This window comes from Acinonyx jubatus, chromosome D4, assembly GCF_027475565.1.
Source record: "Acinonyx jubatus isolate Ajub_Pintada_27869175 chromosome D4, VMU_Ajub_asm_v1.0, whole genome shotgun sequence".
Classification (NCBI taxonomy): Eukaryota; Metazoa; Chordata; class Mammalia; order Carnivora; family Felidae; genus Acinonyx; species Acinonyx jubatus.
The window spans coordinates 81,194,952-81,221,887 of NC_069391.1; the positions used below are offsets into that span (position 1 = coordinate 81,194,952).

At 51.0% G+C, this 26,936-nt stretch overlaps 1 protein-coding gene and 1 long non-coding RNA gene across 10 annotated transcripts in view; one reads left to right on the forward strand and one right to left on the reverse strand.

The window, feature by feature from the left end:
* APBA1 (amyloid beta precursor protein binding family A member 1) overlaps positions 1-11,850 on the forward strand; it is a 204,527-nt gene extending 192,677 nt beyond the window's left edge. For all 6 annotated transcript variants that reach the window (XM_027041073.2, XM_027041072.2, XM_053205290.1 and 3 more), the window contains 3 exons: positions 4,307-4,426; positions 7,267-7,407; positions 8,183-11,850. In XM_027041073.2, coding sequence (XP_026896874.1) covers positions 4,307-4,426; positions 7,267-7,407; positions 8,183-8,254 — 333 coding nt within the window. In that variant the 3' untranslated portion in view covers positions 8,255-11,850. The remainder of the gene's footprint in view (positions 1-4,306; positions 4,427-7,266; positions 7,408-8,182) is intronic.
* Positions 990-20,338, reverse strand: LOC113594232 (uncharacterized). Of its 4 annotated transcripts, none has more exons than XR_003414561.2 (7): positions 18,939-20,338; positions 18,167-18,342; positions 17,384-17,618; positions 12,132-16,077; positions 10,588-11,510; positions 9,277-10,225; positions 990-4,458 (listed from the first exon to the last, which is right to left on the reverse strand). It is a non-coding gene; the product is annotated as an uncharacterized LOC113594232 (long non-coding RNA). The 4 variants fall into 4 exon arrangements; XR_008291266.1 differs by having other exon boundaries at positions 12,132-14,502; positions 15,891-16,077; positions 18,167-20,338; XR_008291267.1 differs by having other exon boundaries at positions 10,588-10,673; positions 18,167-20,338.
* Positions 20,339-26,936: the final 6,598 nt, after the last annotated feature.

Here is a 26,936-nt window from a genome sequence, read left to right on the forward strand (position 1 = left end):
CATGGGCACCTGGTTCACAGACAAGCCATCAGAGACCCCCAGGGTGCAGATGACCTGCCCAGGTTTCTCCTGCAGACAGCTGCATCCAGATGTAAGAAGGCTGACCAGATGAGGGAGGCTGAGACCCCAAGGCCAGTGCCAGGCGCAGGGGCCCCACAAGGACTCATCTTCTCTCTCTCATCAAGGTAGACACAAAGCTTGCTCCGCGAGCAATCAGAGCACCCTGGAAGCAATTTCTTACGGGGAGAAGGTTTGTTTGCACCAGGAGCTGATCTTTGATGTCTATAAATGGAGTCTCTGTGGAATCAGAATTCAAAGGCCACATGGTATTACTGCTGAAGAGGCAGAGCAAGAAAACCAGTGCCTCCAGGGCTGCCTTCAGCAGATGAGGACGTAGCCGGCAGGTCCAGCCAGGACACAGCCTACCGTCCTCGGTGCCCTGAGATGTGCTGCTTTGTCAAGCAGAGAGATGTGAGTGGTCCATCCTGCCTGGGACGAGAATTTTACCACTGACTTCAGCTAGGATTGCCAGCACCAAATGCAGACTTTCTGAGGGTTGTCATATTGTTTTAAAATTCCCTAGACAGGGGCGCCTGGGTGGCTCAGTCAGTTAAGCATCTGACTTTGGCTCAGGTCATGATCTCAAGGGTTGTGAGTTCGAGCCCTGCTTTGGGGAAGCCCTGCTTCTCTCTCCCTCCCTCTCTCCCTCCCTCTCTCCCTCTCTCCCTCCCTCTCTCCCTCTCCCTCTCCCTCCCCCTCCCTCTCCCTCCCCCTCCCTCTCTCTCCCCCTCCCTCCCCCTCCCTCCCTTTCCCTCCCTCTCCCTCCCTCTCTCTCCCTCTCTCTCCCCCTCTCTCTCTCTCCCTCTCTCTCCCTCCCTCCCGCGTGGGATTCTCACTCTCTCTTTGCTCTTCGCTCACTGGCACGCTCTCTCTCAAAAAATGAAATCTTTTTTAAATTTTAAAAAAGTCCTTAGACGGCATGCCTCTTTTGCCTCCACCTAAGCACATGATCACACTGGCCCACCCCACCTGTGGGGCCAGCGCAGGGGAATATTCTGGGCTTCTTCAGGGCTTCTGGTCGGTAGCTCATTTCACTGTTGTGCCAGTGCACCTTGCAACGAAGTTAGCAGCTCTCATCCCGATGGATCCATAGATGGATAGTTCACGGCTTAGAAAACTTTGAATTGAAAGTCCTGGGGCTGTTGTTGAAACGCAGATTGCACATGTCTGCGGTGGGATTCTCCCTCAGCAAGCTGGCAGGTGATGACGTCACCAGTCTCCCAAAGCCCTTTGAGAAACAAGGGTCTACACCATGTATTCTGTGTCTTTCCACTTTAACGCATGTTGACTTCCCCCACCGCCACCCCCAGTTATAGGAAAATAGAAACATTTCTAGAAAAGAGTTAGAGGTAATGAATCCTTTTCATTGCTTTCTTCCCTAGCACCTGTGTCGCCTGTCCTAATTCCTAAGGCGTAAGTGTTGGTAGGCAAAGCTTGTTAGCAGTCAGTTCCTTGCCTTGTTCCTGCCAGTTCCTTAGGCAGTTCCTTGCCTCTGTGGTCCTGCCCTCCTGATTATTTTTTCTTTTTTAAACTAGAGCACCGCTTTCCTCTCCCTTCCACAGGATCATGGTCCTGCTTTCCTGTTACTATAGAGACGATTCTGGCTTCTGTCTCCTCCCTTCCCCTCTCCCCTCTCCCTTCCTCTCCCACAGTATTTCTTAATTTGCTACAGCATTCCACTGCTGTCATGGGGACACAATGACCGCTTGTTTATTTGGCATTTCCTCTCAAATGGCAGCTCAGAAATCCAAGTTAATGGGACCCCACTTGGAGCACTGATGGGGAACGGCGAGCAGTGGCGTTCTCCGGCTACTCCAAATTGCCGCCTCTTTAAGCCTCATCTGGCAGCACACTTCCTCAGTCTAGAACTTCGTTCACTGAAGGACAAATCAGGCCTCTTCAGTCAATTCACGCACATGAAAAAGGAACCCACCGGAGCGATGTGAGCTTTTTTGGGGTAATTGAGAAAATAGAGTCCTTCTCTGGCTTTTCAGGGTGTGCTCTCTGAGCATCACATGCACACCTGCGTCACCCCAGAGGTGCACAGGTGTAAGCACTCAAAGCTGGTGGCACTGTCTGAAGCTGGAATTCTGTGTGCTCGTTTTGAGGGCATACTTCCCTCTGGTTCCAACAAATTCCTGGTCTCCTGCTGTGTGATTGTGGAGGGCGGGAAGGGGGCCAGCCCCTCTGGTTGCCCTGCCTGTGCCTGTAGCCCTTCCGGCTGCCTAACACCAGCCTTGGCACTCGGGGAGTGATCAGTAAATATTGACTAGTCAAGTGGATGAGAAAGACGAGGCACCGGAGGGAGAGAGACACGCACTTGAGCAACACGGGCTTGAATTACACGGGCCCATTTATCACAGGTGTTTTTCAATAAATACAGCACAGTCCTGGAAATGTATTTTCTAACTTGTGATTTTCCTAACAACCTTTGCTTTCTCTCTAGCCTACTTTATTATAATAACACAGTGTATAATCCATCTACAAGATATGTGTTGTTAATGTTATTGGTAAGCCTTCTGGTCACCGTAGGCTGTTAGTAGTTAAGTTTCAGGGGACTCAAAAGTTATATGTGAATTTTCAACCGCACGGTTTGGTTGGGGGGGGCGGGGGGGCGGGGAGTCAGCGCCTCTGACCCTGCATTGTTCAAAGGTCAACTGTATGCGCATTAATATCTGAGCACCACCTTCCTGAAAGATGCCCATTTTTAATTCTGGAAATTGGTTTTTTATTAATATTTTTTAATGTTTATTTATTTTGAGAGAGAAAGAACGTGAGTGGGAGAGGGGTAGAGAGCAGGAGAGAGAGAGAATCCCAACAGGATCCACACTGTCAGCGTAGAGCCCGAGGCGGGGCTCGATCTCACCAACTGTGAGATCATGATCTGAGCAGAAACGGGTGTTTTTAAGCATAATGGTCGAGACGTGGTGTTGTTGGCAAATACGCTGAGGGAAGGAATGCGTGGAAAGGGTGAACTCAGAACTAGAGCTGGAGGGGACCTCCGGGTGTCACCCACCACTTATCTGGGTGATGTGGAGACAGAGGTGGAGGAAGGGAGGGACGGAGTGTCGGAGACGCCCGGCCGCAGAGGCGGAAACACAGCTTGATGCATCGGAACCCTGTGGAGCCCTGTGCCCGTGGACAGCAGGCCTGTGTCGTGCGGAAGGCCAGTCCCTGGCAGACTTTGCCCGGGGAGAACGGCTCTCAGCTCGTCCGCTGCTGCTGCACTTGGACATCATCACTTTGTGAACCAGAGAAGCTTCCCAGAGATCTTCCAGAAACCACAGAGAGTGGCTGGCGAGGGCTGCCTGCGTGTGAGCACCGAGCATTACCCAAATTGCAGCCCCTGGGAGGCTCCGATCCGGCAGAAAACAGCGATTCAGAATGCCCAGGAGACGGGCAGAGATGCTGGAGGTGGGAAGTTAAATTGAGCACCGTCAAAACTCACACGTTGAAAGGACCAACTGCAATCCATCAAAGGCAGTGGGGAAGTCAGATGTTAGGAGCCCTGGACTCGAGCTGGGTAGGAAAGTAAGCTGACGACAGGGCCCCATGCAAGGCCAGAATAGAAGCTTTGGTGGCACGAATTCATTCTTTTATTGCTCTCCCTGGCTGCTTGGTCGAGCATGCCTTACTCATGAATGATACACGCTGTCCCGTTGTCTTTAGGGGGGATCATGGTGTAGGCGAAATGCTTGGTTTTGAAAACAGAACAGATGTCCGGTTGGATCCCGCTGCGGGTGAAGCGGGGTGAGTTGCTTAGAATCTCTGAGCCTCGGTGTCTTCTGTAGAATGGACATAGAGCTGCAGTTTGTCAAGGAGACTGAAGGAGACAGCTCCTGTAGGCAGCAGGAGCCCACGCTCAGTGACGGGCTGGTTTCATCGGCTGTACGGGTTTTGACGGACCGTGAGGGTAGGGTGCCCACACGGGGTGCCAACACAGAGTGGCTGATTCTTAAGCAGCCTCCCCAGGTCTCCCACAAGCCCTGTGCGCTCACAGAGCACACTGGCCACAGGTGTGAGGGGTCAGTGAGCTCTTTGGGCCCTGAGTTGGTACAGGCTAGCAGTGGATTGTCCCTGCTTGGGCACGGTCGGCCTGTATGTGGGTCTGCTTCATGAGTCCCAGAAATAATGGAAGATCCCTTGGGACTCCTTAGGACTCCATTTGCCTTTGGTGCTGTCTGCTTGGATCTCTTCTGCCCGCCTTACCAGTCACCATCTCCACTGTGCTCCATTCACATTTCAGGGTTTGAAGAATCAGCCCCGGGTCAAGCTGAACATTGTGAGGTGTCCTCCAGTGACGACCGTGTTGATCAGGAGACCGGACCTCCGCTACCAGCTGGGTTTCAGCGTCCAGAATGGAATCGTAAGTAGGGCTCCACACTTTCTTCCAAAGATCTGACAAATAAAACCATGGCACAGTGTTTGTTTTTTAACTTTTATTTTTAATTTATTTTTAATGTTTGTTTTTGAGAGAGAGATAGAGCATGAGCAAGGGAGGGACGGAGAGAGAGAGAGAGACACAGAATCTGTCAGACTCAGGCTCCAGGCTCTGAGCTGTCAGCACAGAGCCCAATGTGGGGCTTGAACCCACCAACAGTGAAATCATGACCTGAGCTGAAGTGGGACGCTCAACTGACTGAGCCACTCAGGCACCTCTTGACGATTATTTAAGTACATGGTCCAAAATCTAGTCAAAACTCATTTTATAGATCGAGAAAATTTTTCATTCATTCATCTGCATATATATTTATTGAACACTTAACTGACTGAGCCAGCCAGAGGCCCCAAATTTTTATTTTTTAAAGCCAGGCAGTTCCCTGAGAGAACCCAGCAAGGAGAGGGAGGAGTGAGTGAGGGCAGGCCCTGTGTGCCCCTGTGGGCAGAGAATCCTGTGCCCTTGCACATGAGAAGGGAAGGGTGGTTCCCAGAGCCCTGGCCCTGAATCTCTCTGTGATGGTGCAAGGGTCAGCCTCCCAGCTGCCAACGTGAGATAGTCTGGGATGTGTCACCAAGTGTGTCCTTCCCCTCCGGCCAGGGGATGCCATTGTGTCACCACCTGGGTACACCTGTTAGCCCCTATAGAGCTGTCCAGCCCCCCACCAGGGGTGTGCAGCACTGGGCGGGCTCCCCAGTGATTCCAGGGCACAGTGCAAGTGGAGAGCCCCGGCCCCCATGGCTGTGATGCGTGCATGTTTTCTGCCTTGCCCTTTTAACCTGAATAGCACTTTAGGGATGAAGAGTATTTTCATCACGTGGATATCTGTCTGGAAACAATACTTTTCTTTTTTAATTTAATATTTATTTATTTTTGAGACAGAGAGAGACAGAGCATGAACGGGGGAGGGGCAGAGAGAGAGGGAGAGACAGAATCCGAAGCAGGCCCCAGGCTCTGAGCTGTCAGCACAGAGCCCGATGCAGGGCTCGAACCCACAAACTGTGAGATCATAACCTGAGCTGAAGTCGGACACTTGACTAAGCCACTTGGGTGCCCCTCAGTCTAAACCATCTTTAAGCATACAGTTCAGTGGCATTAAAGTACATTCACAGAGTGGTATAACCATCATGACTGTCTCTTTCTAGAACTTTTTCTTCATTCCACACGGAAACTCCCTACTCAGCATTACTCCCTTTTTGTGCTGGTTTGCCTTATTCTGCAATCACAGTAATTGTGGGCTCTGATGACCATCCTGTTCTCTGTCTGCGACCTTGATTTTTTAGATTTTGGATGTGCTCTCCTTCTCTTTCCCTTCATCTTTCCACATTGAAGAACGCTATTCTTTTCCCCCTTAAAAATCTCAATTAAGAGTGGTAGGTTTTTAAATTTTTATTCCAGGTCTGTTTCAAGGTTTAGAAATACCCTTGAAGTAGCTTTGAAGTTCCCCTTCATCTGTTCCTTGGACCTCAGCGGCCTCACTTTCCTCTTAGGAAGGGAGCCGGGGTTACTTACTCCTTACGCTTTTGGGCAGACACCTGTTTTTATCTGCCGATATTTCCTTGTTTGCTGTGTTCATGTGCAAATAATTTTAAAAGTTCAGCTATGAACAAAGAGTTGTTGTATAGCAACAGCGGGTCCCTCGGTTTTGTCTCAAGTGTGGGAAGCACCTAAGCAGCATTCTGACCCCAGAGTACCGGGTGGGGGGCTCTGTGGGGTCCACACACTCGGTCACAGAGCATTGTCGCACGATGCCACGGTCTTGTCTACGTGGGCTTAAAAGGCGCACGATCTGGGGCGCCTGGGTGGCTCAGTCGGTTAAGCGTCCGACTTCAGCTCAGGTCACGATCTCACGGTCTGTGGGTTCGAGCCCCACGTCGGGTTCTGGGCTGACAGCTCTGAGCCTGGAGCCTGCTTCGGATTCTGTGTCTCCCTCTCTCTCTACCCCTCCCCCGTTCACGCTCTGTCTCTGTCTCAAAAATACACAAACGTTAAAAAAAAAAAATTTAAAAAAAGGTGCACGATCTGGTGTGAAATGTTAACTTTGTAAACTAAAAACACACTCTTTTGGAGAAAGTCTGATGTTCTGTTTGAAGTGGGGGTGGCCTTCCCCTGCAGGGCTGAGCCCCGAGCCCTCCAACTCCAAGCCCTGGGGAGCTCATTTCCACCGGCCCACAGCTTCTGCACACCATGATGTGCGGCTACACAGAGACAAAACCCAGCCCCGTTGTCCTTTCCAGGGGGGAAGTGAGTTTGAACACAGGCTGCTAAGTCGAGAAGGTCAAAAGGAGCAAGTCCCGGCCAGCTGGCCACACTTTGGAAACCCAAAGCGGGGTTTGGCTCCTGTAACCGTGACCCTGAAAAGCAGGCTGCAGATTATACAGTTGGCTGTCTGAGTCCTAGCGGTGAATGTGGGAAATAGTATTCGCCTGCGTTACACAGGCTGAGAGTTTGAAACTGTTGGTGACTTGGTGACAGGTCCAAAAAGCTCTTTTCCCCAGAACCCAGCTGGGATGACAGGCAGTCGGAACTCAGTGTGCCGTGACCTCCTGCGATGTACTACATCCCCCAGGCGGGGTGCAGCGGCCGGGTGGCCCTGTGCGCCCACGGAGCCCTGTCGCTTGCGAAAGGAAACCGAGAGATTGGAATGCCCCAAAGTAACCGTGGAGAACGGAGGGCAGGGGTCCAGGAAAGCCAGTCCTGTCTCCGCCCAGCTCTCCGACATGCGATCCTGCCGTGAGGGTTAACGGTGTGGCCTTTGGCTCTGACAGATCTGCAGCCTCATGCGAGGGGGCATAGCCGAGAGAGGCGGCGTCCGCGTGGGACATCGGATCATCGAGATCAACGGGCAGAGCGTGGTGGCCACACCTCACGAGAAGATCGTCCACATCCTCTCCAATGCAGTGGGGGAGGTAGGAGCGGGGGCTGGGGTGGGGGTGTGCCTGGGGGACCCCGGCCTCGCGCCTGCGCGGCCCCACACAGGCCTTCCAGGCAGCGTCCTTTGTGGTTCAAAACCCTGCTCGACAGGCAGAACCGTCAGACTCAGGCCAGAGGTCACCCACTGCCTAGCGGCGGACCGAGAGCGGCTCCTAGAAACAGGATTCTCTCCTGCGTTGTTTGCTCACCTTTTCTTCTCAACTCTCAGCCTCATTATTGTAGCTTCCCCCCGGGGCCGCCCGAGTTCTGTCCATTCTTCCAGTTAATGTCACCACACCTGCTGGGCCATGGAAGTCTCAGATTGACGTCTGATAGATGGACCAGGCCTCCAGGGGCAGCTCCGGGCTCCAGCCTCCTCCAGGTGGCGATGGCTGTTCCGGGGCCCGCCTCCTGAGCCACCTGACCCCCTGGGGGGGGGGTCCCGACCCACCGCCACTACCTACTGCCACTCTCCCTTGCTTTTAAGGGATTTTCTCCTTTTGCCTTGGCTGCGAAACAAAGCTTCCCCGGTTTTCACTGCGCACTCTGTGCCACCCCACACGTTTTAGAAAGCCCGTGGATCCCTCTCTTCCTGGAGGCCTCAGGTCCCTGTGGCTGGTGAGGGGCGATCTTCAGAGCTCCCCCCCACCCCGCCGTGGTTAGAGGTGCTGCCCCCCACCCAGGGCAACGGGGGGCCATGGCCACACAGCCACACCCCACCCCACCCCACCCCGCAGCCTCAGGCCTGCTGATGCACGTTTCTGCCCTCAGATTCACATGAAGACGATGCCGGCTGCCATGTACCGACTGCTGACGGCCCAGGAGCAACCCGTTTACATCTGAGGCCGTGCCCCCCCGCCTGGCGGCTTGCATGGAGGACTGTCCTCACTCGTGGTGTGTTTCTCGTGCTGCATCTGTGTGCCCACTGAGACATTTCCCTCTCACGCCCAGCACCGGTTCTACACAGGAAGAGAAGAATCTGCAGACCTCTTTACTCTCTCTCCAGTTTGCTTTTTTTTTTTTTTTAACACCCAGAAAGTTTTGTACACACACCCTTGAGGGTAGAGAGCAGCCAGTACCCACCGGGTGTCTGCCCAGACCATGCTAAAGGGCCCCCGGGGGTTCCCAGGAGGACGGTCACGGCTCCAGGGGAGTCCTCCCTTCCCCCAAGAGGTGCTCCTGGGGGGACAGTGAAGGAGCTGAGTCAGCAGTGCCTACAGTCCAGCCACTGGTCTTGGCTCTGATTGGCTCAGTGTATGGGAACACGGTGTATCAGCAGAGACCAGCTGTGTCTTTCAGGGTTTGCCCTGCCCACCACACTGGACTTGGGGCTCCACACCCCTCCACCCAGAATTTCTGAGCCAACCTTATGCCTCTTGTGTAACTACTTTTAGTTTCGACATAATTGCGTTCTTAAAGGTGAGCCTTCTCCCCCAAGGGTAGGAGGGAGACGGCCTGGGACCAGGGTGCCATCTTCGTGCAGAGAGCTCGGCAGGTCCTGGGGCAGCCCAGCCGCCTCAGGCTGTGCTAAGGTCACCAACCAGCCCATAGACATGGGCAGGTACTTCCTTCCTCCCTCTCTGCCACACACGTACATATACAGCCTCTCTTGTGTATGTATCGCCCTCGCCTCCTTCCCTCACCAGTGAGGCACACAGAGCCCTTGGAAAGCCCACCTCGCCTCTCCATGAGGTCCCTTCCCCTGGCAGGTGAGGCCTGCAGGGGCTGCTCAGCCTTGTCCGGGGCGAGACTCCCCCCCTGCCAACCCCCGCCCCCCCCCGCCCCGCCCCGAGGCCTGGCCCCACCAGCGCCGCCTTGGCTCAGGGTCCTAGTGGACTCCCTTCGTGCCCCCACTCCACTCTCACCCTGGGGGTCTCGGAAGGACGGACTGCTCCCGTGGAGGAAGAGAACGCAGATGCAGTCGTGTTAGGCTTCCTGGCCCAAGGTAAGACCAGCTTTCCTCTCTGCTCAGGGCCACATAGCAGGATGGGATTCGAGAGGCCAGAACAGTAGTAAACAACAAAACTAAGGAGACAAGGATGACCTCACACGATGCCTAAGCATCCCCAGATGTGTTCTAGAAACATCAGCTTGCTGCCTGGTGGGTCTGAGAGCGCTTGCACTTGGTGAGATGCTGCGTGTTCTCACCAGGTGCCTCATGTTGTGGATTCTGTCTCAGTTCATGCAGATGTTGTAGTGATATTATCCTGAGCCAGTTTTCAATTACTCTTGGTCCAAAGAGCATTTTGTTTTCACGTAGGTGGGTGTGGGTTGGTTTGCTTTTTTTTGTTCCATTTCGTTCATGACCTCAGCAGAGACAGGGGAAGAGAAACTAATATATTTTGTAATATTAAGAGTCCCTGCTCTCTGCACATGGGATATTTATGTTGTATCTGTGGAAACAGGAATTCGGTGAGCATATGTGGACTGGCTCATGTATTTATTTGTTGGAGGGATTTCGGGGAGGGAGACACATAAAAAAAGAATCAGAACAAGAGACTAGCCCCAGATGACTGTGCAGTGTGTTCCCCTGGGATTTCTGTACCTCAGGGTTTCTGTGAGTCAGGAAAGCCGAATGTTCCAAAGGCATCAGTGGTCGACCCTCAGTTTGTAGTATAAACCTTAATAAAGTAGGGGCTGCCCCCTCTGCAGGGGAGCCAGCCTGGACAGTCCAGGACCCCTGGACTTCAGAGGAGGCTCAGCCCCACGCAGCCCGAATCAGCCAGAACCATGGCCCCAAGTTCTCAGTTTACCAAACTGTAGTGTGTCTGACAATATAGTCAAGGACTCAAGAGTCTTGTGTCGCTCTTCCCTCTGCCAAAAAGAGAGAGTGGAACAGGAACAAAGCATTAGTGGTGGGGTATGAGGCCTCAGGAGCCTTGGAAGGTCATGGGAGGGGTTCATGCCTGTCTGGTCCCAGGGTGACCACTCGGGCCACTTGCCCCAGCACCGGGACAGAGGCCGATCCGCGATGGGCCAGCAGTCCCTACGCAGCCTGCCAATATCACAATTAGGCATCTTCACCCAAAGGAGAGGGGACAGAGAACACAGTTTCTGCCGCTATGGCACAGAAGTCTTAGAACGTTTGACGAGTGCCGCAAAAGCCCATTTGGTAAGAGCTGCTGGAAGACCAGCATCTTCTAGCAGAAGAGTGAGGTTACTTGTCTACCACCTACCTTCTGTTACTGAAAGTGGCTCTGCATACCCAGATACTCTCGTTCCCGGAGCTCGGTACAGGTTCACCTGGAGTGTATTCTTGGCCCTGCTCGCGTCAGATGGAGGGAGTTAAGCGTTAGTAACTCCGTGTTTGGAAATCCATAGGACGTGGTGGTCTCTTCTGGCATCCCAGTATATATAGTTATATATGTAAATATCTGAATACCCCCACCCCCACCCCGGTCACGGGGAACACTATGTACAGAGCAGCCTTCCCCAACAGGGCCCAGGCAAAAAAGCCACTCTTGCTGCTTGGCTGGGACATGCTGGTGACTCAGGTTCGGGGACAGATTCTCAGCTTCGTCTACCCGTCCTGGTCCAGCCAGGATGCACCAGAACGCATCCTGTCTCTGCCTTCTCACACGGGAGCATTTCAGGGAGCCACCGTCAGCCTTGGGTTCACAAGAGGAGGAGACCCCCAGAGACCAAGGCCTGGAGTGCACGCCCTCCCCAGAGCAGGCTCCTCGGGGCCTGGAGCCCACCATGGAACAGCGGCCTCAGAGAGTTCCAGACTAAACGACTACCTCCCCCATCACTTCTGCCGCCCCTGAGGCCCCCCCATTCGCACCCAACGTCCCCATCTGCACGCTGAGGAAACCCATCCACACGCCCTTCTTGGGTCCCTCGACCCAGTGGTGTGGCTGTTACCAATGTTTACAACCAAGGGCCACCTCCTTTTAGACCTGTTTACTCTCCCTCTTCCAAGGCCGCTTGCTGGTTTGAGCTTCGTGTCTGTCTGCGCCTTCCCTGGCTTGGGCCCTCTGGAGCACACGACCCGATTCTTTGCCCCCCTCCATCACAGCAGGGCGTGAGGACCACGTGGGAAGGAAATTTCTTGTACATATTCAGCACAGCCCCTAGAGTCTGAACTTGTACTATTGTTCTGTAAAGAGGGTGAAATAGAGCTTATTGTAAAGCTTGGGACAAGTAGAGTATTGTATTTGTAACAATATTGTTCTTTGTATACACAAAACTCAATGATCTCTATATATAAATATAAATTATATAAATAAAATATATATACACGTGAGCCCGGAATGATGGCACCACACACCCACTGAATGTACTTGCTCCGACAGTCTGGTCACCGGCCCGGCCCGCCCTCCCCTCCTCTGTACCGTTTTGGGGGTTGTGATGTATTTAATGTGTTCTCTTCCTTGATTTCACTGAACGCTAATGTCTGTAAGAGTCACTGCAACAATAAACAAGAACTTCGCCTCTTGGCCCAGTGTCGTGTTGTTTCGGGGGAGGGACAGGACGCCAGGTGGGGGAAAGATGGCATCTTGTTCCCTGCGGGCCCCCTCCTGGCCCGCCCGTCAGGCCAGCACCAGGTGGGCGCCACAGTGGCTGGGCCTGCTCTGGCCCCCGTCAGCAAGCCCCCTGCAAGGGTGCTATCCCCTGGGGGATGACTGTCCCTTGGGAGTGGGGTCTGGCACCCAACACTTTCCCCCTCAGCATGATCTCCGCCACAAGTTGCAGAACTAGAGAAAAAAATTCCACTCACCTCTCCTGCCACACACAGATCCCTCCTTCTCGTCTTTGCTCTAGAACTTCCCCTTGCACTGTGATCCTCCAGGCTGGCTTCCTCATCTGCCGAAGGGCGTCTATCTCATGGGGACCGTGTGAGCGTCAGCTAATGCATTCAGAGCATTTGGAATCCCACGGCTCACAGAAGGGCTCAGAAAGGGCAAGCCACTCTCATGAAAGCACCGTCTTTCGTGGGCGCCGCAGACACGGGTCCGCATCAGCTGCCTGGGACTTTGGAGCAGCGGCCACAGCTCAAGAAGGTCCTGGAGAACATAGGAGCTGGCGGTGTCTCTGCTCCGTTCACGTGGCCCCAGGACACCGGAAGCCCCAGCTTGGCTGGCAGAGCATCATGAACTGATGTATCCGATTTCATCCCACAAAGGCATGTTTAAATTCCTGGTTAAAAAAGAAAAAGACACCTCTGGAACGTCAGGGTGTAACTTCTTAAAAGTTAAAAATAGGACTGTCCTACAAATACAGGATGAACATGTCAAAGATTTATCAACTCGTTGATGAGGACACGAGTGAAATGATAAAGCTGGTCCAAAGAGCATTTCGAGGTCCCGAGCATTTTTAGACATTTAAAAAGCAATGTTAGATTAAAAATGCTAGGTTAGCTGGCCTGTGTCTTTTGTATGCCATCATTTGTATGTCTAGTTGGGGGCAAAGGGAGGGTGCCTGGATGAGGTTCAGTGCTGTGCAGAAACAGAAAGCATGGAAAAGAGCACATGCATACCATCATTCTTCACAAGAGTGGGGCAACCCACGCATCTACCAACAAATGAATAATCAATATATAAATATACATATAATGGAATATCATACAGCCTTAAAAAAGCAAATTCTGGCACATGCTACAACATGGATGACGCTTGAAGACCTTATGTTGAGTGACATAAGCCAGTCCCAAAATGACAAATAGTCTATGGCTTTTACGAGACAGCCGGAGCAGATTCACAGAGACAAAAAGAACAGCCATTGCCAGGGGGTGGGGGAGGGCAGAGTAGGGGGTTATTGTTCAGTGGACGTAGGGTTTCAGTTTGGGAAGATGGAAAAAAGTCTGGAGATGGATGGCGGACATGGTTGCACCACCATGAGAAGGGACTTCATACTGCAAAACTGGAAAAATGGTTAAATAGGTGACATTTTGTTGTGTAGATTGTGTTGTGTAGTTTTTCTAAAGAAGAGTAAAGCATGGAATGGGTTCGGAGGTACTTTTTTTATGGGAGGGCTAGGAAAGGCCTCACTGAGAGGGAATGTGGGAGGTTCCTAGAGATGTCTAGGCGGTCAGTGTTCCAGGCTGAAGGGACAGCACACACAAAGGCCCTGAGGCCAGATCTTGCAGGGAGTGTTGGAGGCAGCGCTAGCGGGCCTGTGTGGCTAGAGCTGAGCAAGGGAGGCAGCAAAAAGCTGGAGATGAACTCGGCAGGGTAGGGGTGATGGTAATAGATGTAGACAGTTGGAAAAAAACTCTGGTGCTGCATGCAAACACATGCACACACGCACCCCTAATTGTTTCCACACAAACCCACACACACAGCTCTCACTCATCACCTCCTCTGAGCTCACATCCCAAAACCACCCCTTTTTGAGAGAACCAACTTGGCAGGAGCTGGGATTTGGCGCCCTCTGGTGGAATAACATAAGAAATGCCCAATCCAGACAACCACCTGCAATGCCAGATGGTGGTGAGTGAATGAGGAATCTTAGCCACCCGTCCCAGGCCCGTCTCTTCCAAACGAGGAGTAGGACTTGCCCGAAGCCACACGGTGAGGAGTCAGCTGGAACCAAGCTCCCTGACAGCTGCTGCTGGAGGGAGGGGGTCCTCACCCTCCTACCGGCCAGGCCTGGAGCAGCCTGGAGACCCTCTGGGGAGCACAGTGCTGTGACTTCAGCCTTGGGGCCACCCCTGGAGTCTCTGTTGGTAATTTCACCAGCTGCCTAACTAACTACACTGCAGCTCTCTTTCCCCTCCACTGAATAGTTTCCGAAGGGCAAGGGCCAAATCTTTCTCAGCTTTCTAGTCACGGTGGCTTAGAATCAGAAGAGTCACCGACAGGGGTTCAAATTGTAGCTCTGTATGACACTAACTCTGTTCTCCCTGTGCAATCCTGGGCACGTGAATGAACCACCCTGAGCTGTCAAACAGGCACAGCTTGTCCCCTTGAGGCATCTCGCAGGTACAACAGAGGCAGTCACCATGTGTGAAGTACAGGACTAGTCCTGGAGGGCAGGTGTCAGGGAATTCTTCTCAGAGGAGGTGATGTCTCTGCAGGGTTTTGAAGGTGCTGTAGGAGTTTTCCTGGTGCCATGGCTGGAGCAAACACTCCATGCAGAGGCATAGGAACCTGGAAGAACGATGAGAAGGTCCAAAAGCACTTGGTACTCCAGAAGCATATTGCAGTGGTGGCTTTTCACCACATCAACTTGGCTAAGCTGGGTGCTTTTGTGGCTCCCACAGTGTCATTGGGTGGCCGGTGCCCACTGTTGGCTTGGACAGAAACCATCCAGTGGCGCCTCTGTTTCATCGATGGGTTCCGAGCCCCGGACTAGGTATGTGTGCAGCCAGCTCCACCAGGTCACCACGTCACAGAGGTGGGAGGTGATAGACTCAGGGCCACTCTGTGCCCGTGGTTTCCAGCCTCTCCTTGCCCCCATTCACATCTGCTTTTCTCTACAACAGCCAGCCCTGCCCACCCAGAGGCACAGCCTTCCCTGGACTTCTTCACCAGCTCCCACAACCGCATGTGGCCTGATTCCCCACAGTAAATGCCTCCTGCATACCGCTCAGAGTGACCAAACCCAAACAGGCGGAAAAGAGTGAAACAGAGACGGAAAAAGAGTGAAGAGGCTCAGTCTGGGGCTGATCACAGAACACTCTGGAAGGCCTGCTCAACACTGTCAACTTTGTTCCCCTGCAAGTCCTTCTGGCTGAGAATGCACAGCTCCTGGGGGCTGCGCCCACCCCTGAATTGTGGAAGACGGAAGTCATTCCTCTTTGTCATGGGATCTGGAGATGTGAGGATGTTTCCAGCTCCCTGAAGCTCTCATGAAGAACTCTGGTGTGGGAAAAACTACCCCAGCCCCTGGGATCTGTGGAGGGTGCAGCTGTGAGCTGCCTCCTCTCCATCCCTCTCCTCACAGCCATTGGCTAGAGCATCCCCATTGTGCTCTGAGGAAACTGAGGCTCAGAGACTCAGGAGAATACTTGGCCCAAAGACACACACCCCCAAAACAGTAATGGGTGTCCCCAGTCTGGGACTCCAGTCCCAGCCATGTCCTAAGAGGAAACTAGGAGGATAGTAGGGTGCCCTTGTGTGCGAGAGTGGGGCAACAGAGTGACATTCTCCCTCATGTCCCCAAATTCACGCCTGGTCTCCAGCCTGCCAGTCAGGACGGCTTCCTGATGGGCTTCCTCGCCAGGCGGGAATGTGGAGGATGAGGAAGGATAGGTCGTTCATGGCTTTCAAGGGCCCTAACAACCACCTGACCCCACAGGGCCTCAGAGGACACCCGGCAACTGGCTCTCCTCCGGACATCCTGGGGGGCAGAGCTGCCCTCGGTGTAGGGTCCCTGTGGCCACACCTGCTGCAGCCAGCTTGGCATCACCCGCAAGAACCCACTGCCCCATTTTCAGAATTTTGCTGTTAAATACAATCATTACTAAAATTAATGAACTTCGGTAAAAACAAAGGCAATCAGTCATCAAAACTCAGTCATTACTACCGTGTTTCACCGTTAATCCACACTCTTCCGTTTTTCCCTGCTGTCTGAACGATGGCAACACCAGCTACCGGGAAGAAGCACCTGTCTTCATGACTCAGCTCAGCAATGTCACACTGAGAGCTCACAAGCGGCCGTGGGGGGAGGGGGGTATGAGCTCCCAGATATGAGCAAACTTGATCTATTGTTTTCTTGATCATCTAGAATTAAGAAAGTGGTGGAGAAGACGTGAAGAATACAAACTAAAAGTTTCGTGCCTGCAGCCACGACATGGTGACTAGCACAGAAAGATAAGGTTAGAAGTCTTTCCACACCCGACCCACCATGAGCCAATTCGGCAAAGAAGTCACTTGTGCCATGCACGGGCAGGGATGTTCTGACACACACCTCCTTCGTTTAGGATCTGTCTTACTCGTTAACATAAACGAAACCAGCGGCATGGGGCGCCGGCGGTGGGGGGGGGGGGGGCTCGGTGTGCTGAGCTTTGGGCGTCAACGCCTGATTTCCACGCAGGTCATGATCCCAGGGTCATGGGACCGAGCCCCACGTCAGGCTCCACACTGAGCGTGGAGTCTGCTTAAGGTTCTCTCTCTCGGGCGCCTCGGTGGCTCAGTTGGTTGAGCGTCCAACTTCAGCTCAGGTCATAATCTCACGGTTTGTGAGTTCAAGCCCCACATTGCGCTCCCTGTTGTCAGTGCAGAGCCTGCTTGAGATCCTCTGTCTCCCTCGATCTCTGCCCTTCCCCTGCTCACCCTCTCTCTCAAAAGCCAAAGCATTAAAAAAAAAAAAAAAAGACTCTCTCTCTCCCTCTGCCCCTTCCCTGCTTGTGTGCACACATAAGCGCTCTCTAAAAGCAAAAATATTAAATTAAAAATTTTACAAACCTTGGCTAACATTCATATCAGAGTGGCACTCATTTTTCGGTGACGTCAGTGACATCTCTACTGATTGGAATAGGGGATAAAGTTGTTGTACTTTGTGTGCTCTATATACATCCTTTATGCGAGTTACTCTATAGTGTGTGTGGCCCGGGAAGCACAATGCCCCCAGAGAGCCGGCCGTTAACCCCTTCCAGCACACCTGCTGCAGGCCAGCTCTTCAGTCGACTTGGGTGGTCCCCAAGCTTACTTTGTGGAGAGCTGGTCTGCAGATCTTTATTTAAAAAATAAATAATGTTCTTATGGGCCATTTGGGAGCAAACAGTTAAAGTGTCAACGAGTCTTGTTAGGTATCTGTCACAGCAGGGGACAGGCTCTGGCTCGGTGAGGAGAGGGACACATTCTGGGGAACATCTGAGGGTCCCTTCGGTGTGCTGGCCTCGGGGGCTCAGAGCAGGCTCCCACCCGGCTTCTGACTCTGAAGACTGCAAGTGCATCACTGACGTGGTTCAATGTCAGCAGTGCAAACTGATCTCTTTATCCATCACCCTCCCCGCACATCCTCACTGGAAACCCTCTAATACTCCATCGCTCCTAGTAACTTACCAACAAAACACTTAGCACTCACGGGGGTTTCATGAATTCCAGCCGGTCCCACTAGCACCCACTAGCAGGTAAGCAGATGTTACCTTCATTTCACTGATAAAGAAACTGGCCTCAGATGTGGTAGGTAATTTGCCCGAAGGACCAGAAGCAGTGCTTTCCCCTCAACCCTGCCTTGCCAGTGGCTGGCTGTGCAGTGCCTTCCCCTGTTTTCTGCGGGGCCGTGTGGTCACCGGTGTGGCCCGCGGGTACCCACGCACCTGAAATACCAAGCAGGATGCTGCTCATGTAAGATGTCACCTACAGGGAGCCTGGGGGTGGATGGGCAGCTACCTGGGACAAGGGGGCCAGGAACAGGATGCCAGGGGCCACGGCATTTGGCAGGAAATGCCCGCCGTTTGGCAGGAAAGGTTGGCGAGCATTAGGTTTGGGGGCCCATGCCGTCCAGACAGGACCAAGTCTGTTTCCGATTGCCTTTTATTTCACCTATTTCACTTTTCACTCAAGAAGAGTTCCAGGGGAAGGGGCTCGCACAAGTAAACACCAGCTTACCTTCTACCCTGCCCGCTCCCTCAGCGCACTCCTCCAGCTGGGAGCACGGCTTGGGGCCAGTCACCGTGCTGGAGCGGGACACAGAGGGTGGGGGCTAGTCCCATGCCCTGGGGGTGCACAGCAGGGACCTGCCAGCTGCCGTGTGGCCCGGAGACTGGGTCAATGCATGGGATCTGGTTCCCTTTCACCCTGGATCCCCAACAGCACCAAGGCATCTAGTAAGTTACCTAAGCTCGGTGTGCTTTGGTGGCCTCACCTGAGAAATGGAGACAATGACCATGCTTCCCTCAGAGGCTGGCTCTCAAGAGTAAGAGAGAAAGCAGATGAGATACACAGAGCAGCTAGCTAGCTCCTGGCCGTGGAAACACTCCACGGTGTTAGCCATGCTTCTCCTAGGAAAGTCTCAGGGGCCGACATCCTCGTCTGGCGTCCCTGTAGGAAAACACAGAACAGCCCTGCCTGAAGGTGGGCCAGGGGTCTCTGGGCAGTGCCTGGCTGTCCTGGCCGGCTGTCCTGGCCTTCTTCAGCCCAGCCCAGCTTGCTGGGCCCATCCGTGATATTCTACAGCCACCTGGTGGGCCATATGGGAACAGAGCAACTCATTCAATAAACTCTGGACTCTGCTCCTAGAGCAAAATGCATGTGTAGATTCACTCCCCATAGATTGTCCAGGGCCTGCATTTTCCAAATTTCTCTTTAGCAAAAAAGAGAACGGTCATTTGGTGTTCCCTTGGTTTATCTATAGTGGGTGAGACTGGGGGCAGGGGGGTGGGGATAAACCCTTCCCATTTTACTGCTTGGCTCATGTTGTTTTCATTAAAAAACCCATTAGGTGCAAAGAAGACATCAGGCTAGGGCCTGGAGAGGAGAGAGGGTCTCCACCGACTCCAGAACCTTCCATCCAATGCAGTAGCTCTCAATGGCCAGGGTTCCAGGGGTCCCAGCCAATCTGGCCAGGAGGTAGTATGTTTCCTAGGCTGGCACTCCACAGCTTGGGACACCAGTGAGCGAGCCCAAGTGCAGCTTACCCTGGTGAGGTGGGGACATCAGCCTGGAAGCCACGAACAGAGTGATGTTCCTGAAAACAAACCAACAAATCACGTGGAAATGGAATCCTTAAAAATGGACTCTAACTTTAAAGGAACCAAGAGAATTTACGATTGACAAGAGTCAAGCCACCAAATGCCTTTTACTAAGTGATGGCAGATCTGATGTTCCCTGGAGGTAAATGGAACACTTGAGTTCTTTATTTAGATTCAACAAGCATTTACTCAGTATTAATACCGTGCCAGGAGCTGTGAACAAAACAAAACCCCTGCCCTCCTGCAATTTATATGCTAATGGAGGAGACAAAAACCAAACAAGTAAGTAAAATGTATAGTTATGATGTGTGCTAGGGATAAATATTAAGCAACAAAAGGATGGGAGTGCCAGGGGACTGTTTTGGAGAGGGTACCCAGGAAAAGGCCTCGGTGAGAAGGGAATAGGTGAGGGGAGCAAAACACAGAGATTTCACAACGCATTGCAGGCAAGGAGATGGTAGGTACAAAGGTCCTGGGGCGTGTTCAGCACAGTGAGGCAGTCGAAGCAGAGGGCAGAAGGAAGGAGAGGGTAAGACCACCATGGCAGGGATAACCCTAAGTTCGGTATGTGGGTCCCTGTAAGTGGCTAAGGATTCTGGCTTTTATTCTGAGTCAGGTGGGAGCCACTGGAGGGTTTAGAGCAGAGGAGGAAACTGATCTGGATTTTATTTTAATAGGATTGCTCCACCTGCTGCCAAGGAGAAGGGAGTGAGGCAGAATACAGATCTTTGACTCTTGCCTCCTTCTTTCTCCCATATCCAGTTAGCCCAAATGTTTGTCACTTCTGCCTCCGAAGTATTTAGTCCTCCCAATCAGGTTTTCAAGACCATCCTTCTGAATCGTGTTAGCCAGTCCTTATTTAGAATCAATGTTTAATCTTGGGGCCCCTGGGTGGCTCAGTCAGTTCAGTGTCTGACTTCAACTCAGGGTATGATCTCACTGTTTGTGAGTTGAAGCCCTGTGCGGGGCTCTGTGCGGACAGTTCAGAGCCTGGAACGGGCTGCAGATTCTGTGTCTGCCTCTCTGTCTGCCCCTCCCCAGCTCACAGTCTGTCTCTCTCTCTCTTACAAATAAACATTAAAAAAATTTTTAAATAGAATCAATGTGTAATCTTTATATACAAGCAATTTTTCTGATTCCAAAAGTAATGCAAATTCCTGTGAAATGTTGGAAAGATTTAGACAAGTAGAAAAAGGGACGCCTGGGTGGCTCAGTCAGTTAAGCATCCAACTTGGGCTCAGGTCACGATCTCACGTTCATGGGTTCGAGCCCCTCGTTGGCCTCTGTGCTGACAGCTCGGAGCCTGGAGCCTGCTTTGGATTCTGTGTCTCCCTCTGTCTGTCTTCCCCTCCCGTGCTCATTCTCTCTCTCTCTCTCAAAAAATTTTAAAAATTTAAAAAAAAAGAAAATTGCAATCACACGTAATCTCAGCACCTAGAGAAAATGACTGTAAACATTTTGCTACCTTTCTGTTCAGACTATATACTGTGCACTGTGCTGCATTTCCTAAATCCTCTTACTTACGTTGTATTGCAAACTCTTCCCCGTGTCATTAAGAATTTCTTTGAAAACGCTTTTTAATGGATACACATTATTCTATCACATTTGCCAATTTAAAAGGTTTTAATGCAAGAAGTTTTAACTAGGCTGCTTAATTAGGCTTGTTTCAATTTTCTCTTGCTATTTTTTTGTTGTATTAAAAAACTTTTTTTAATATTTTTGAGAGAGAGAGAGAGAGAAAGCATGAGCAGGGGAGGAACAGAGAGAGAGAGGGAGACACAGAATCCAAAGCAGGCTTCAGGCACTGAGCTCTCAACGCAGGGCCCGATGCAGGGCTTGAACTCACCAACGTTGAGATCACGGGCTGAGCCGAGGTCAAACACTCAACGGACTGAGCCACCCAGGCGCCCCGTCTTGCTATTTTTCAACCGTACTGTGATCATTATCTTTGTTCTTAAATCCTGTCCTGATAGTGTTAGCAATAACAGCTCCACAGGGGTCCGTATTTTCGGTTTCCTCCGCTCCAACCTATGCCGCCTGGGACCTGGGAGCTCTTTCCAGGGCTCCCCTCCAACCCAACTGCCTCAGCCTGGGATTCCAGGGTCTCTGTAAGTGGATCCTAACTCTCGTCCTGCATCATCTCCTGCAACTGTTCCCTGCTTCTGGAACCACCTGTCCTCCAAACACAGCCTCTCCCACCACCAGGACTCTTCTTCCTCTGCCTGGAACACCAGCCACCCCATTCCTGCCAGTGGAAATCCCCTGCGGCCCTCCGTGTCCCCGCCCAGAGCAGAAGGCTCGCTGCCTTGTGACACCTCGGGTACTTTTCACAGCCTGTCGCACAGCACGCCGTGGTGCACGGCTCAGCTGCCTCTCTGCCCTGCTATTCCGGGAGGGCCGTGTGGTCTCGCTCATTTCTTTCCCCGTTAGACCTAGCACAGTGCCTGGAACATGGTACGCAGAACATGGTGTATTCAAGCAATGGTCACCACTCGGCTAGAAGCTTGCAAAAGTGGCAGGAACCTCACTGTCTGAGGTCAGCGACCCCACCGCCTCCACGTAAGCGGCTGTGGCAGGAGCCGCATCTGAATCTGACCGTGTCTCATGACGTCTGCTGCGTCCTCCTTAGAACAAACAACCACCCACCACGGTCACCACTCCCTGGGTAATTGCGGCAGCCCCCTGTCTCCTTCTCTCCTCCTCCCCGTCTGAGCAGCAGCCAGAGTGAACCCATTAGCATGGCCAAATCATGTTAAGCCCCTGCTCAAATCCCTTTAAATGGGCTCCATCCCACATAGACTTAAAAACCAAGAACCCTGGCCTCCTCTCTGACCCGTTTTCCCATCCATCGTTCCCGTGCTTTCTCCATCCCAACCAGAACACCTCATCAACACACACCAAGAACATTCCTGCCCCAGGGCCTTTGCCCTTGCTGTGCTCCCTCCCAGGAGCCCTGTGGCTCACTCTCATCTCAGGTCTCAGCTGAAATGTCACCTGAGCAAAGAGGATTTCTCTGAGCAGGTCCTCTGATACAATGCAGCAAGACCTCATCTGTTTTCTCTGTCTGGGGGCAGCGGCCCCTGTCACCTCCTATCCTTTCATCGTGCTTTATTTTTCTTCATAGTCCTTATCACTATTGCTGTTGTTTTAATCATTTCTTTCTTTATTATCTGGCCCCTCTCACTCAAATCAAAGCTCTCTGAGCCCAAGGACGGGGTGGAATGTGTTTTGTTCTCTGCCTCATCCCCAGTTCCTGGAACCGCACCCACCATCTAGTTGTCACTTGATAAATATTTGCCAAGGGAGTGAGTGAATGAATGCAGGAATGAGGGCAACCGCCTCTCCCTATCCCACAGGATGAGGAGGGGCTTAGATCTCCAGGCAGAGCAAGGAGTGGGTTCCGGAGGATGACCTCAGTCTAGGCAGAATCCTGCTCTAAGTCCCATGGCAGAGATAAATGCTGAAGTCTCCCTTTGGCACTGTGGTGGTTTTAAAAATACATGCACACGTATTTGGATACACCTTCAAAGGGTAGAGCTGAATTCCCCTCCCCAGATTGTGGGCTGGACTTCATGGCTTGCTTCTAACAAACAGAAATGGTGGCTTGTCACTTCCAAGGTACTATTTAAGAAGCCTGCAGCTTCCCTCTCAGCAGTCTCTCCAGTTTTCCTCTGTCTCTCAGATCACACATTCCGGGGGAAGCTGGTTGCCTTGTTGTAAGCATCCCCACAGACAGGTCTATACAGTAAGGAACTCAAGTCTCCAGTCAGTAGCCAGTGACAAACTGAAGCCTGTCCACACCACAGGAGTGAGCCTGGAAGCCAGCCCTGAGTCCCAGGTGAGCCTTCAGCTGGCTGCTGCTCTGACTGCGTGACAGCAACCTCATTACTGTCCCTAAGCCAGACCCATCCAATCAAGCTGCTCCCAGGTTACTGACTCTCAGAGCCTGTGAGGTAGTGAGTATCTATTGTCTGAGGATGATTTGTTACACAGCCATCGGTGACTGATACAGTCAGCATGCTTTGTCCAACACCCACAAAAAGTAACCGTGCACCACCAGTACTTGCCTTTCCAGGTGGCTTTCTGAAATACAAGCTCCTGAACTGGCTGCTCGGGGGAGGAGCACATGGCCAGTCCCTTCTGGGTACCAACAATGCCGTGTGTGTAGTGACAAGGACAGGGGCTTCCAGGTTGGACTTGGCTGGGTTTAATCTCACCAGCTGTGTGATCTGAAGCAAGTATTTTAACGTTTCAGAAACTCCTTCTTATTGTTTATAAAACGGTAATAGTAAAACAATCAGGCATGCGGTATAGTACGGAGATAAATTCTGCCAAGTGCTAAGCACAAGCGATGCACACACCATTACAATTCATTCTCTTTGCAATTCTGTTTTCTTGCTACTCATGTGTCAAGGTCTTCCCTGACGACTAAGTCATCTCAAAATGCCAACGACATCTATCATGTGTAAATCCCAGGCTTGTGTTTAAACAGAGGTGGACTTACTGTGAAGCTAGTAAAATTTCAATTATTATGGCCCCTCAATTACATGCACCCCTTTCAAAGCCAGGTACCTAATTTTATATTCATAATTTTGTATACTTTTTCCTCAAGAGGGGTCCCTAATCACAATGAAAACATACCACACTCTATAGAATGCAATTAAAGCAATAAGTAAGAAAAATCATCACGCTACATACATTTATCAATAAAAATAAAAGGAGTTCAACTTCCAGGTCAAAACAGTTGAAAAAGAACAACAGAGTAAACCAGAAGAAAGCATAAAAAATAATAAAGATAAAAGCAGAAATTAATGAGTAGAGAAACAGTAGATGTAATTGATGAATAAAATTCTGTTAAAAAATTGATAAACTTGGGGCACCTGGGTGGCTCAGTAGGTTAAGCTTCCAACCTCATCTCAGGTCATGATCTCACAGTCTGTGAGTTCGAGCCCCACGTCAGGCTCTGTGCTGACAGCTCAGAGCCTGCAGCCTGCTTCAGATTCTGTGCCTCCCTCTCTCTCTGCCCCTCCCCTGCTCATGTTCTCTCTCTCTGTCTCAAAAATAAATAAAAACATTTAAAAATTTTTTTAAAAATTAATAAACTAACCAAATCATTAGCAGGTTGGTCATGACAAATAGGCAAGAACACAAAATGAAGAACGTCAAGGGGGAAATAACCTTTGGAACAGAAGTTTACTTTTGCTTATGACTACTTCACAAGACTTCTATGCAAATAAATCTGGAAAACTATATGAAATGGATGATTTCCCAGGAAAATTAAAATTACTCCAATTGACCACCATTAGAATGAGAAAGTTTAGGGGTGCCTGGGTGGCTCAGTCTGCCAAGCGTCTGACTTCGACTCAGGTCACAATCTCATGGTTCATGGGTTCCAGCCCTACAAAGGGCTCTGTGCTGATGGCTCAGAGCCTGGAGCCTGCTTCTGATTCTTTGTCTCCCTCTCTCTCTGCCCCTTCCCCACATGTGCTCTGTCTCTCTCAAAAATAAGTAAATATTTTAAAGAATTATAAAAAGAAAGTTTAAAGGGACCAACTCCATTGAATAAATGGAGATATTAAGGAACTAGCCTACACAAAAGCACCAGACTCAGATGTTTCCACAAGAAATTCTACCACACTTTTACAGACAAGATAATCCAGTGTTCTTAAAATGTTCCACAGCACTGAAAGGGAAGGAAAACTTTCTAATATGTTTTATGAAACAAATATAACACTGATAGCTACACCAGAAGCAGTATAGAGAAATATATAGACCAGTACCATTCATAAATATCACTGCAAAATTTCTAAATAAAATATAAGCAAACAGTGAATCTAACATCTAACACTAAGAAAATAATTCATCGTGAATAAGTGGGATTTGTTCAAGAATGCAGTGTTGGTTCACTATTACAAATCCATTAAAACCATAGCCCATGTTAATAAATCTAAGGCAAAAAAAATCATGATTATCTTCATAAATGCTGAGAAAAATTCAATAGCTCTTCCAAGAAAAAAGGGAGGAAGAGGAGGAAGGAAAAACCTCAAAAACTTCGAGATTGTTGTATACTTCCTTAATATGATGGAAAATATATGATTTTGTCCTAAAGATAACATCTTTATGGGAAGCATCAGAGGCATTTCCTCTAAGAAAAAAAATCAAGGATGTCCGCTCATCTCCACTACTGTTTGTACTGGAGATATCAGCCAATGCAATTAGACAAGAGAAATCAAGTAAAGCCCTAAGAACTAGTGAATTTAGTGAATTGGGACGGTTATTGTGATGATTACCAGAACTAAGTTAATACTCTGGAAGGACTCCCAATAAATGTTAGACATTATTAATATTTTTAATTGCTACATTGGTGTTAATGTTACAATTGCTTAAGAGTGCCTGCAGGTGTTTCCTTTACCTTCTTGTAGCTCCATGCTAGGGCAGTCTGGAGAGGAACGCGCCATCTGTGATGACAGAAGCCGGAAGACATAGGTGAAGTTCTTGAATTCTGACATTTGTAGCTTAGGTGATCCTCAGCAAATGAATTAACCTCTCTGGATGTTGGGCTCCTCATCTATAAAACGAAGAGGTAGGCCTCTGTCCCTGACACCTCTGATACTGTGGTTTATGATTTCTTGTTGAAAACCCACTTGCCTCCACCAAACAGATACGGAAGCAGTGGGAGAAACTGCTCCTACCAGAAGCAAAGTAATTCCAGCAACCCTCCTTGCAGGGAGCCCTTCCTGTCTGATAGGTGTCCCCCCCCCCCCCACCATGAAATGGATCCTTTTGCATTCATGCTCAGTATCTGCAGACACTGGAAGAAGTCTCCATCCACCTGGGTCCTACAGCCACTTTTCAAAAGCGAGGAACTAGGATTCATCCAGAATTTTGGCCCTAGCTCCTTTGTTAGGGCAAAACACAAAGGATCCTGCCAGCTGTGGGCATGAAAAGAAGCTTCCTGCTGAGACAATGACATACCTGAGGCTAAGGACACAGTGTGGCAAGAGGTGCTCTTTCAGAAGAAAAGGTGCTCATCAGAACAACTCTCTCCCTGGCCAAACTTGAATTGGCTCCTCTGAATCCTCTTTCTGACCAGGCTCCAACCTTGAGCTCTGTCCTTGGTTTTAACAAGGATCCTGCTGGGGCAGTATAGCAAAAAACCCTACTCCCTCTCCCAACCCTTGGTATCTGATCACCATGGCCTGCCTTCCAAAGAGTCCTAGTGAGTTGGTCTAGCAAACATCCCGCAGCCCTGATGTCTCCTCTTGTCATTTTCCATCCACTGACCCCACCCTGCTCCCTGGCACTTGTCCTTGTAGTCAGAGTTGAGCCTGATCTGTCTCCCCTACTGCAAAACGCCACTGCAGTTTCTCCTGAAATAAGTCTTCCTTCCCATCTTCAACAGGTGTCACGAATAACTTTTCTTTAAAGGATTTCCAAGATGGTAACCACCTGCTGCCACAAGCCCAGGTGGGCAGAGCTCTGCCCTGCGGCTCTGACCTTGTCCGCCAGGACCTGTTCACAGTCAAGGATGAAGGATCCTTCAAACCATCCTGATAAATCAGGCCCAGGACCTTCAGTCTTCCCAGGTGACCAAAAGACCGTCCCTTGGGGTCAGGGAGCCGTTCAGCAGCAGCCCAGAGACATGTAACTTGCATTTATTATTTGTAGACTTTATTTGCCCCCTCTCTCCTCTGAGCAGTCTTTCCCCAGCACCTGGCCGGCTGCCTGGACTCTGGAGCTCAATAAACACCTGCTGAGTGAGTGGGAGGGTGATGGCGCCTTCGGGGAGAGAGAAATGGAAGCAATGGGGTGCCTTGTGGCCCCAGACTTGGCTTCCCTTGCAGCAGCGGCAGGGAGGAACACCACGTAAACAAAGATGCCCTTGTCCGGGTCCCTCCCTCACCCCCTTCACTGTTCTCTTCTGCACCCTCCTTTGGTGGGGGG